The 12,952-nt window shown below is 42.6% G+C and overlaps 2 protein-coding genes across 7 annotated transcripts in view; one reads left to right on the top strand and one right to left on the bottom strand.

The window, feature by feature from the left end:
• atad5a (ATPase family AAA domain containing 5a) overlaps window positions 1-1,016 on the top strand; it is a 54,177-nt gene extending 53,161 nt beyond the window's left edge. For all 5 annotated transcript variants that reach the window (XM_043715118.1, XM_043715120.1, XM_043715121.1 and 2 more), the window contains one exon: window positions 611-1,016. In XM_043715118.1, the coding sequence (XP_043571053.1) occupies window positions 611-689 (79 nt within the window). In that variant the 3' untranslated portion in view covers window positions 690-1,016. The remainder of the gene's footprint in view (window positions 1-610) is intronic.
• A 4,835-nt stretch (window positions 1,017-5,851) lies between these two features.
• tefm (transcription elongation factor, mitochondrial) overlaps window positions 5,852-12,952 on the bottom strand; it is a 101,752-nt gene continuing 94,651 nt past the window's right edge. For both annotated transcript variants that reach the window (XM_043715115.1, XM_043715116.1), the window contains 3 exons: window positions 9,748-10,205; window positions 8,681-8,830; window positions 5,852-6,947 (listed from right to left, as the gene is read on the bottom strand). In XM_043715115.1, the coding sequence (XP_043571050.1) occupies window positions 6,516-6,947; window positions 8,681-8,830; window positions 9,748-10,205 (1,040 nt within the window). In that variant the 3' untranslated portion in view covers window positions 5,852-6,515. The remainder of the gene's footprint in view (window positions 6,948-8,680; window positions 8,831-9,747; window positions 10,206-12,952) is intronic.

The raw sequence follows: 12,952 nt of genomic DNA, 5'->3' as shown, positions 1-12,952 counted from the left end.
ATTTACACTTTTTAAAACCCCCACTAAAAGGCTTTAAGTTAAGTGTTAGTTATGTTCTTGTTTCAGTTGGAGAGCAGGTAAGACTCGATTCATGGGTTCATTAACTAAACTATTTTATGATGTATGATTCAGTTCTTAGCCTTCTTAATTTCATTTGTTGCATCTCCACTTTTCATCCATTTCTTGATAGCCAGTGGATTTGTCCTCAAGTTTTTTCTTTTGATATTTGCTTGAGTTAGCCAAAAATCTATGTCTGTGTCTACAAAATGACTGGTCAGGAGATGCTCCACTCCCCTGTTAAAACTCCACAGTGGGGATCTGCACTGTTTGCCTGAATTCAGTAGTTTAATTTGGGATGGTGGTATTTTGTTTGGATCGGAGGATGGCAGAACGACAAAGGTGATTTGCAACAATTGAAATGCTATTTTGCTGCCTGTTTACAGAAGCTTTGAATTTGAATACTGTCTGCAACACAGCTGGTTAAAGCTGGCCTTAATTTGAAATGTCCACTGGACAAATCTGCATCTGTCTTATATTAGATACTGAATGATCTGATGTGTATGTGTAGCAAAATTTTTTTCAACTTACAACTCTGGCTTTACTTTTACAGATTTTTGCATTATTTGGATAGTGTGCACTTGGAGCTACCTAAAAGCACTCTGAAAGCCCTTGCAAACAGTTTTCCATGAAGATTTCAACTTGACTCATTGTATAGTGAATTACCACATTTGAGGCAGACTGTATTACTGGGGTATTTTTCTCCCTGGCTTTTTACTTCATTATTGTGTCCACTGTATATATGTGTATTTTGTGGAGACATATTTGTACAGTAAAGTGATGTGAAAGTGTGTAGGAAAATGTTGGTAATGTTAATTTAATTACAGTGGAACAACTAAATCTGCTGTCTAAGAATGTAAAAATCCAATTCATAATAATTTTGAGTGCCTGAAGTTGATCTATAACACTTCTGGCCTCCTATTTTGTTAGTATTTGTTTAACAAGTACCTTGTCGTATCTCACCCAATAATCCTTGAGTCAAAAGGGAGTATTATTTGACTGTGAATCATTGCAGCCAAGACGGTCTTGTGCTAATCTGTCATTGGCACTTCATGCATACCTGGATGGGTATCAGGAGTAAGAATGCTGACAAATATACCTCCTCCCTGCCTCTCTCTCTTTCCTTCCACACACCCCCTCCCCTCCCCTCTAGCTCAAGGCAATGGAAGTATTTTAACTACGGAGGATGAATAACAATTTTGATTTTCCCTCCCTTCAGTTCCATGCCCAGGAACATTTTTGATTGAAACATGCAAAATTTGGTTTATAAATCTTCCATTTGTGTTATAAACATGACCAATTTCAGACCTTGCGATCAGGTAAGTATCTTGGTGTCAAATGGCTGACCCTTTGCTGCTTGTCACTGTCTGAATGTGACAGCCTCTTTGGGCTGCTGAGGTGAATGTTGTCATAAATCATGAATGGCTATAATCCATTCTCCGTTTCACTAAAGCTTTTTATTGTTACAATTTTATATGACATAAATCTTACAAAGGATGGAGTACCCTTGCATTGCATAGTGTGATTGTATACCCTATTCTGTCATAGGATATGGAATTAAATAAATCAAAGAAATGCTGGTAACCTGAAGTCTCCAATATTATGTACAATACAAGTTCTTTTTAATTTAAATTAAGCATTACTGTATGAACTGTGTGTAATACTCTCAGTTCTTTGACTTCTTAAAACCAAAAGAAGTTTGTAAATTGCCTTGCTTAATCTTTTTGCAAGAAAGCAAAAATAACTTGGCAATCTTTTACAGGTGAGAATTTTTGGCTTTGTAGATAGTTATGGCGTCTTCCAGTGATGTTTTGGACTTGAAGCAACCTGTCTGTTAACAAATTGTAGCCCCCAGTAACACTGCAAGCAGTCAAGATTCTCTTCGTAGCGATGGTGGGCTGAAAAGTAGTTTATACACTGTATGATTCTACCTAGTGTCCTAGCTTGGAATATGTGACTATGGAGTGAGCATAGCCCTAGAGGACAAACAAACCAGAGACAATGACCGTAACTAGTTAGTTGTGGGTCCTTGCACCAGGGAAATAGCTATGCTGTAGAAAGTTGATCTTTATCACTCTGTCCTCTGCATTCTGAAGCCACTGTCGTGCTCTGGATAACACTCAGGGATTTAGGTACAATCCTTGTTCAAATAGATGATTAACGTTTCTTTGTCGTGGTTTTGGAGATCTGACCCCTCGTATACCAATTGATAGACTTTGATCTTGAGAATAAACCTCTTTAGATTTAGTGCTGAATGAATTGCCAACTACAGACTTGGGTTTGACTGCTTTGATTATCTCATGCAGGAATCATTCCATTCACAGTTCCCATTGTGAATGACTAAGCCAGATCTGTGAGTTACACTGATGGCCTGTGTCACAACACAATTTCTCTGAATACATTCTCAGCATCAATGAAATCTTCAGCACAAAAAAAAGGTCCTTTAGCACGTCGTTTACACCAGTCAAAAACAAGCATTCAACTTTTATAGCACTTGGGCCACAGCCTATATGCCTTGACATTGCAAAAGCTCATCTAAAAATTCCTACATGTTATGAGGGTTTTTCATTCTACCACCTTTACAGGCAGTGAGTTCCAGTTTCCTACCACCCTGTGAGTGAAAACACTTTCTCATCTCCTCTAAACCTCCTGCCCCTTAATTTAATCTATTGTCCCATGTAATTGATTCCCTTCACCAAAGGTAAAACAATTCCTTCCAGTCCACCTTGTCTATGTCCAATCATTTCCCCTCTGTCTCCCTGCTCCAAGGAAAATATCTCCAATCTATCTTGATAACTGAAACTCTCAGTCCAGGCAACGTCCTGGTAAATCTGCTGTGCACCTTTCCAGTGAGATCACATCCTTCCTGTAATGTGATTACCAGAACTGTACCTGATACTCCCACTGTGGCCTAACTAAGCCTCGAAGAGCAGGGAGGTTATGCTGGAATTGTATAAAGTCTTATCCAACACAAAACATAAATTGCTGCTAAATTTCAGCAGGTCTGGCAGCATCTGTGAAGAGAAATCAGAGGAAACATTTGGGATCTGGTTACCCTTCCTTGTCATAAATCTTATGCCTTGGTTAGTAAAGGTGTGTATTTCTGGGACTAGTGGACATGCATGTCCTGGGTGTTTCCCAAAGTCCTACCATTCAACATGTATCCTTTTGCTTTGTTTATCTTGCCAATGTGCATCACCTCACACTTGTTGATATGGATTGAATTCCACTTGCCACTGATCAGCCCATGTGACCAGCCTGTTTTATCTGCTTCTGTAATCTAAGGTCTATATCTACATACCATTCCACCAATTTGCATATCGTCTGCATACTTGCTAATCAACCATTGTACATTTATGTTTAAATCAACAGAATGCTGATAGAATTGAGGTTGATTTGAGATAAGTGGAAAGTGTGGTTTCCATGTTATAAAGAGGCACTGGAGAACGTACAAGTAATATTTACAAGGATGATGCCAAAACTGAGATTCTAGCTATCAAAAAATTAAACAGACTGGACTTCTCCTCTGAAAATGTGTTGCTGGAAAAGCGCAGCAGGTCAGGCAGCATCCAGGGAACAGGAGAATCGACATTTTGGGCATAAGCCCTTCTTCATGGACTTCTCCTCTAGAAAGGAGAAGGTGGAGGGTGATGTTTTTCATTTCGGTTTTGAAAAGATTTTTAGGATAGGCAAGATACTATGTTTGTGAAAACTAGAACAATCCAAGATAATTGCTAATATATCTAAAGGGAAACTTGGGAGAAATGTCATTAAACACAATGGAACTTGCTACCACAAGGGAGTAGTTGAAGTGGATAGTGTATATCCCTTTGAGGGAAGCTGGATAAACTTGACCAAATAATGTGCTAATGAGGTAAGTAGTAGTCAAGGCTCATGAAAACAATAAATGATTATGTACATTCTAGCAAATCACAAATATTCATTACTGATTATGGGAGTTTACTGTGTGTAAATTTGCTGCCATGTTTCCTACTTTTCAACAATGACGATACTTCAGACTTACTTCATTGACTGTCAAGTGTTTTAGGAGTTCAGGTCCTACAGATAATGCTCATTTTAACAGAAACCTATTAGGTGGCGTAAGCCATTCAACCCCTTAAACCTACTCCACCATTCATTTTGATACTGGCTGATCATCAATATCAAGAAAGTGTCTAGATGGAAGCCTGTTATTTCATAGCCTATTTTGAGCAGCTCTACAATTGAAACTATATTGCAATCAATTACCTAAACCCACAATAAGAAGCTATCTTGAGTGTGGAAAGACTTGTAATGCCTTTCACCCCAGAACAACCAATGATGGATGTGTTCAAAGATAGAGTGGCTCAACCATAAAAACAATTGAATATTAATTTAAACAATATAGTGCACATAGTCCAGTCTGTGCACAAAGGAGCCATCATCTGGGTGTTTTGAAATCAAATTGCACAAAATCCAGTTAAAGGATCAGCTCAAAAAGCAGAGGCAGGATAACAGTGGATAACATCAGTGGCACAGCTCTCAACCAATGAAGATAAGCTCATTTTCCACAAAAAGGCTTAATCAAACTAACTCTTAAGAGGACAACTACCAAATTCATAAAAATAAATGGTCTTTGATAACTTTGTGAATCCCTGTGTGACCTCCCTCCCAGTGAAAAATTGATCTGTACTGCCCTGGAATATTGTCTGATCTCTTCACACACATACACATATGGCAGGATTCTGTAATACGTGCAGGGTTGAGTCAAAATAATATAGGTTCAAATTCCACTCCAACCTCTGAAACCTATGATCTAGAGTTCCTGGTTGAGCCCAACTAGAGTCATAGAGTCCAACCCGTCCACGCCGACCACTTTTGTCCCACCTGCCACCACCTGCCCATATCCCTCCAAACCCTTCCTATTCATATACCCATCCAAATGCCTCTTAAATGTTGCAATTGTACAAGCCTCCACCACATCCTCTGACAGCTCATTCCATACACATACTACCCTCTGCGTGAAAAGTTGCCCCTTAGGTCTCTTTTATATCTTAGTAGCTAAATAATTCTGAAGGAGAGCTGTACTGTCAGGAGAAGGCCACATCACATTCTCCCTGTGTCTGCATGGGTTTCCTCCGGGTGCTCCGGTTTCTTCCCACAGTCCAAAGATGTGCAGGTCAGGTGAATTGGCTATGCGAAATTGCCCATAGTACTAGGTGCATTGGTTAGAGTGAAATGGGTCTAGGTGGGTTACTCTGCGCAGGATCGGTGTGGACTAGTTGGGCCAAAGGGCTTGTTTCCACACTGTAGGGAATCTAATCTACCATTTCAGTTTGTGTCAGATACGATGGCAATTTTCAAAAACAATTGAGGTTTGTTTGCCCCCAGTGTCCTGGAATCAATATTTATCCTTCAATCAACAGCATTGAAATACAATATCTGATCGTCATCATGATGCTCTGTGGCAGCCATGTTTCCTACATTACAACAATCATTACACTGAAGTCATGAAAGGCACTATTTAAATGTAGGTGTGTTCTTCAGATGTTTCAAGGGAACAGGACTGGCTCTGACATTACTGAGACAGATGTGAATTGTTGGATAGAGCAAAAATAAATGATGCAAGAGTCTCCGAGCAATAGGCTGAAGTTACTAACAATAAAGCAAAATAATGTAAATGTTGGAAAGCTGTAATAAAAACAGAAAATGCTGCAAATGCTCAAATGTGACAGCATCTATGAAGACAAAAAAATTAACATTTCAAGTCCGTTCCGAAGAAAGAAAGAATATTAGTCTGAAACATTAACTCCTGCTTCTCTCTCCACAGCTGCTCTTTGCACTACTGAATATTTCCAACATTTTCTGTTTATATTTTAGATTGAAGTTTTGCTGATTGCTGCCTGCAACCCACTCAACTCTCTATTAAATGTCGTGTGGTAAATCAGTTACAATCAATGCCCTTGGATTTAGGATAGTGTTCAAATAGGCATCAAGTTTTAGCTTAACAGTGAAGCCTGTTGCAGTCAGGTAATCAATCCAACATTTTCAGTCAGGGATCATGCACAAGAAAAGAACCTGCATTTCCACAGCGCCTATCATGACCACCGATCATCCCAAAATGCATTAGAGTCAGTGAAGTACATCTGAAGTGCAGGCACTTTTGGAGTCTCGGAAGCATTGAAGCCAATTTGCTGACAGCAAACCTCCCACAAACAGCAATGTGACAGTTACCAAACTCTCTCTTCTTTGATGCTGATTGACCAGACCATCAGGAAGGACTACCGTGCTCTGAGGCTACGTGGGCAAAGTATCAAAGGGTGACTAATAAGTCATATGGCAATGAGACATCAAGTGAGGAGTGGGAGCAAGGAGAAACTGAAGTAGATATTTTCTTTTTTTCACCCTGACCAAGAGTGGTACTTATCAAGATGTTTGTATTGATAAAATTGAGTCCCTCTTTAATTATGGTGTGATTTTTAAGGATTGTTAAACAGAAATTCATAGAAAGCAATAGCCTGCAGCAAAGCATCACACATTTCCTCTCCCCGATCTGCATTTCCCTTCTGAAACAGTCTCCTGTAACGGGCCAAAGCGTCCCGAGGGAACAGCACCCGAGGGTGCTCCTGTGTCACTGAGTCAATCATGAACTGCTGGACCAGTTCCCTGCCACTCGTCCGGGATTCCCCCACCATCAACTCAAAGTGCTTCCCGACAGCAGTGCGCACCACGCTCAGCACCTTGTGCTGACCATCCTCCAGGAAACTTGCCCCCAGCAGCCCGTGTAGCATAGCCTCAATAGTGCGCAAGTGCAAAGTCACAGGGAACAGGTTGGTGTTCTGGACTGAGATGCTGGGCTTCTCCAAGATGAAGAAATCCGCTTTGGGGATTTTTGAGACGGCGGAGGAGATCTGCAAATCAATGGAAAAAAATGAGGAAGAACATTGGAATTTTCTAGGAATCTAGAGGCCATTCAGTTCACACTTGTGCCAGCTCTTTGAAAGCTGTCCCACATCCTGCTGTTGCCCCATGGTCCTGCAAACTTCTTCCCTTTCAAGTATTTAACAAATACTCTTCTGAAATGTATTACTAAATTTTCTTCCCACAGATCTTTGAACCAACGTATTCTAGACTGTGACAATGTACAGGGTAAAAATACACCTCCCTCTGGATCTGTTGACAATTACTCCAAATCAGTGCACAGTGACTCCTGACTCTCCCACCTGCTTGACCTCCCCACCGCCCAGATAAACTCATACCTTCTGTGGAGTGCATGAGCATTTAGGACAGTGAAAGAGATAGCCTGTTTTCCTGTTTCTCAGCTGCAGTGAATTGCAGGAAAGCAGCAGCTGACATGGAGTCACTGAGGGAGACACTTTGAACAAAGCCGGAGTCTGAAACTCTCCACAAGGCAGCATTCTTGCCCTGCTCCAACTTCCAGATCCATCAGTTTCATGTGAATAGGAGGACAATCAGCCCCTGTAGCCTTTTCTAGGCTCATGATTGAAATGTACTCTTAAAAACCTGCTTGGGTTTGGTAACCCTTAAGCCACAAGTAAAAGGCAGATCAACCTCTACTTTGACATTTTTAATTCACAGCATCCAAGCATCCTGTTTTTTTTTGGGGGGCGCGGGGGGGGGGAAAAACAGGTTCCAGTTTTCCAATGCCCCTTGTGTAAACGGATGATCTATAACATCCTCCATTATTGATTGAAACTCTGATTTTAAGGATAATCTTGTTCCTGCGTCCCCACCAATTACTAACCCTCCAGAAATGGAAGATCAATTGCCTACGAGCAACCACCACCCCCCTCCCCCAGCCAAGAATAAAGACAAAACTGAGATATTTGCCTTGTTCTTTTCAAATTATGGGACTCACTCATTATTAAAATAAAGGAAGGTCTCAGATGGTGCAGTGTTGGGTGTGCCTACCTCTTAACCACCTGCCCAGAGACGTGACACAGCACATCTGAACAAACTGGCTAAAAATCTTTTTAAATACTGACCATGGTGAACAATACTGTTTTATTTGTTGTTTAGGCTGGAAGAGGATGTCATGTAAAAGATAGTGGAGCGATAGGTCTTTTATTCTTTTGTGAGATATGGATGTCACTGGCTGGGCTAACATTTGTTATCCCATTCCTAACTTTTCACTGGACTAGTCCTCCAGACGCTCAGGCTAATGTTCTGGGGACATTACAGCAGTTAGTGCAATCGGAATTGAAAGTTAGATTCAGTAATGGAGGCAAAACCAATTGCGCTAAGAACCTATCTGGTCCACTGGTGTCCTACAGAAAAGGAAAACTGCCACCCTTGCCTGGTCCAGCCTACATGAGATGGCTGATTCTGGAATAGCCTGGCATGAACATTCCATTCAAAGGCAATTAGGGATAGGTAACTAGGCCAGTGACACTCACAAAAGAATAAAAAACAAACTGGTGAAATTTCTGGGAATTTATCCATGAGTTCGCAGCTTGGATCCTACAAGAGGAAACTGTGTTTATGCATCATCTCAAACACCTTAATTAAATCACCCCTTAATCTTCGATCTTCGACAGACAGTACAAACACTGGGAAGATAATACAACTGCCCACTTTCCCTAGACAACTGCAATAGGGAGAGAAACCTGCTGAGCTCACTTGCCTCCTCGAGGTAGATGGAGGGCAGGTACGGTCCTTTCATGTACCGATGACTCGTTTCCTGGTTCCAGTCCAGGACAGTCAGATTCCGGTCCACGTGAGCCCATGCAATCTTACGGATTCCAAACACAACTGACACGATGGTTTTTACTGCCTTGTGGAAAATAAAAAAGGACATACTTGGGTAAAACTTCTCCCCAGTCAGAGTGTCTAACCCCCTGCCCACAGTATTCTAGAATAAAGATTACTTCTGTGCTATTATTGACCTGCAGCATTCAGCTCACTAATTCCTTTCTGGAAACTGCAGAAACATATGAAGCAAAAATCTCTCAATTCCAGCAGGAGTGACCAGCCATCACATCTGTCCATTTAAATTACTATTGAACACATTTCCAATCAAACCTTAATTTCTACTGTCACAACTATTTTATTTGTTCACTTTTTGCCCACTCCAAAGGGCAGAGAAGAATCTGCCATGTTGCTGTGGGTATGGAGTTAAACGTAGGTCAGACCAGCTAAGGGTGGCAGATTTCCTGCCCGAGTTAACCAAACAGTTGCCAATGGGCTATCTTTCTATGACAGATTTTTTTTTAATTGAATATAAATTTCACCATCTTGAATCCATGACCCCAGAACGTTAACCTGTGGTCCTGGATTACCCCTCCAATGACACCACTACGCCATCCCCATCCTTTTGTACCACCTACAGACAGCAATTCCACAATATAAACTGCTACCCTCACATTTGTATCACAAATGGTCCACATCACTACACTGTTATTAGACGTACCAATCAGTGTCAGTTACAGCTCATCAGTCAGAAGCTTGGAATCAGAGGATCACGAGTTCGAGTATCAGTTTACCAACTGCATTTCCATTATATAGATTGCATATCCAGTGTACTGGGGAAACCCATTATACTGTTAATTTTTCCAGCATACTGACTGGAAGCCTATTATTCTGATTTCATATACTGTATGCAGATTGCTTGCCCATTATCCTGATTATAGCTCCAGTACACGACTGCCTGTCCAGTTTACTGACTGTACATCCTCCCCAGCAGGTCCTTACCAGAAGTCGCTTTCGTTCTACGTCAGGTTTGATAAATTTCAAACCCTGGAATTTCTTCTCTTTCTTCCCAGGCTCCTGACAGGGTTTCAGGATTGACTGACACACCTTCAATATAGTTTTGTGTTTGAAGAGGGGCACCTCCAACAGACTCTGCAGGTTGGTGAATGGTCCGCGCCCTGCCCTGTACTCCACAATGTTGGCCGACTTTCTGCCCCGCAACAGCTTGATTCCTGCCAGCTCCTCGCGGGAAGCTGTGTTCAGTACCCTCAGGACAGCTGCCCGCTGCTGGGCAGTGTAGCACCCGTCAATGTCATCGGCCACAGTGTCAGGCTGCAAACAGTCAAGCTCATGGAGATCTGCAGGAGCATAGTGACCTTCCTTACAACAAGTGCAGAGGAGTAAGCTCTGGTGTTGCACCATCTTGGGAAGCCTTGGCTGCTGGAATATACACTGCCGGCCTAGAGAAACAAGCACAGCCTGTGAGCCCTGATGCTTTTACACATCTCTTCTGGCCTGTCACGCATTTCCACCCTCTGTAACCTCAGACTACACCAAGCCCTGTTCACTTATTACCCCTCTGCTCACAAATCTACAACAGCTCCCAGTCTTGCAACACAGAGATGTGAAAATTAACATTTTTTTCAAATCGATCCAGGACCATGTCCCTCCCTCTGTAATCTCCTCCTCCAAAATCTGTGCCTCTCTCATATTGGCAGGCTTTTGGGTCCTAAATTCAGTAATTCCCAAACCCTCAGCATCTCTCCTGCTCTTTCAGATGTTCCTTAAACATTCCTATCTCTTTCATAAAGCTTTTAGTAACCTGCCCATACACCTCCTCATGTGTCTCATGTTATATGCTGTTTGATTACTGTTTAATATGCTACGCTGAAGGAACCTGCAAAGTTTTACTACATTAACAACAGAAAAGTTCTACATTTATCCAAAGAATCAATCAAGTTTCCCTAAATCAGCAACACCTTGCTGTTGTTATTTTCCCCATACACCCTAAAAGTGCTGTCTCCTACTGGGATCAGTGCTTTCTCCCTCCCCCAATGGTTAATGTCCCAGTATGAACGGTCAGCAGACAGTCCCTGCTGAAAAGAACATTCTGAACAAAAGGACATGGCAATTTTCAGCACCATTTACTGCTTCAGGGTGTTCCATGGCAAATTACATTAACAATTTTGAACTGTTATAATAGAGGAAATGGGCAAATAGTAAATTTATACAGATATTAACATGAAAATGACCAGAATTGATTGTGGGGTAAATATTGGCCAGAACATCAGGAAAAGAGGAGCACACTTCCTCAAATAAGTTGCAAGGGATTTCTCAGACGCATCTGAAAGGGTATTCAGATTCAAAGTTTGTGCTAAGATTTGTAGCTCGGGTGCTCGTTGTTGTGGTTCTGTTCGCCGAGCTGGAAGTTTTTGTTGCAAACATTTTGTCCCCTGGCTAGGTGACATCATCAGTGCTTGGGAGCCTCCTGCGAAGCGCTTCTTTGATGTTTCCTCCGGTGTTTATAGTGGTCTGTCCCTGCCGCTTCCGGTTGTCAGTTTCAGCCGTCTGCTGTAGTGGTTGGTATATTGGGTCCAGGTCGATGTGTTTGTTGATGGAGTTTGTGGATGAATGCGATGCCTCTAGGAATTCCCTGGCTGTTCTCTGGCTTGCCCCATGGTAGTAGTGTTGTCCCAGTCAAATTCATGTTGCTTGGTGTCTGCGTAGACACACTACTACCATAGGGCAAGCCAGACAGAGAACAGCCAGGGAATTCCTAGAGGCATGGCATTCATCCACAAAAACTCCATCAACAAACACATCGACCTGGACCCAATATACCAACCACTACAGCGGACGGCTGAAACTGACAACCGGAAGCGGCAGGGACAGACCACTATAAACACCGGAGGAAACATCAAAGAAGCACTTCGCAGGAAGCTCCCAAGCACTGATGATGTCGCCTAGCCAGGGGACGAAAAACGTTTGCAACAAAAACTTTCAGCTCGGCGAACAGAACCACAACAACGGCATTCAGATTATTGAGTAAGTGCATCATCTAAAACACAGCACTATTCACTCCATACTGCATGAGAGGCTGAAGGGTGACCTTATAGCGGTTTATAAAATTATGAGGGGCATGGATAGTGTAAACTGACAAGGTCATTGCCTTAGGGTATGGCAGTCCAAAACTAGAGGGCATAGGTTTATGGGGTGAGAGGTTAAAGTCTTAAAAGGGACCTAAGGGACAACTTTTTCACACAGAGGGTAGTGCGTGTATAGAATGAGCTGCCACAGGAAGTGGTGGAGGCTGGTAAATTACAATATTTAAAAGTCATCTGAATGGATATATGAATGGGAAGGCTTCAGAGGGATATGGGCAAAATGCTGACAAAGAGGACTAGATTAATTTAGGATATCTGGTTGGCCTGGGCGAGTTGGACAAAAGGTTCCGTTGCAGTGCTGCACAGCTCTATGACTCTCCAACGTTGCTGCACTTCCTCAGTACTGAACCTCCGAGACTGGTTAGCAAGATTAGATCACATGGAATACAGGGAGAACTAGCCACTTGGATACAGAACTGGTTCGAAAGCAAAAGACAGAGGGTGGTGGTGGAGGTTTGTTTTTCAGACTGGAGGCACGTGACCAGCAGTGTGCCACAAAGGTCGATGCTGAGTCCATTGCTTTTTGTCATTTATATAAATGATTTAGATGTGAACATAGGCGGTATAGTTAGTAAGTTTATGGATGGCACCAAAATTGGAGATGTAGTGGACAGCAGAGAAGATTACCTCAGAAGGTTACAATGCAATCTTGATCAGACAAGCTAATGGGCCAAGGAGTGGCAGATGGAGTTTAATTTAGGTAAATGTGAGGTGCTGCACTTCGGAAAGGCAAAACAGAGGAGGATTTATACACTTAATGGTGAGGTCCTAGGGAGTGTTGCTGAACAAAGAGACCTTGGAGTGCAGGGGCTGACTCTCTCAGCACTGACCCTCCGACAGAGCGGCACTCCCTCAGCACTGACCCTCCGACAGCGCGGCACTCCCTCAGCACTGACCGTCCGACAGTGCGGCAATCCCTCAGCACTGACTTTCCCACAGCGGGGTACCCTCTCAGCACTGACCCTCCGACAGCGCGGCACTCCCTCAGCACTGACCCTCCGACAGCGCGGCACTCCCTCAGCACTGACCCTCCGACAGCGCGG

The sequence above is a fragment of the Chiloscyllium plagiosum genome, chromosome 24 (genome assembly GCF_004010195.1).
Source record: "Chiloscyllium plagiosum isolate BGI_BamShark_2017 chromosome 24, ASM401019v2, whole genome shotgun sequence".
NCBI lineage: Eukaryota > Metazoa > Chordata > Chondrichthyes > Orectolobiformes > Hemiscylliidae > Chiloscyllium > Chiloscyllium plagiosum.
This window is presented reverse-complemented; position numbering and strand designations above follow the sequence as displayed.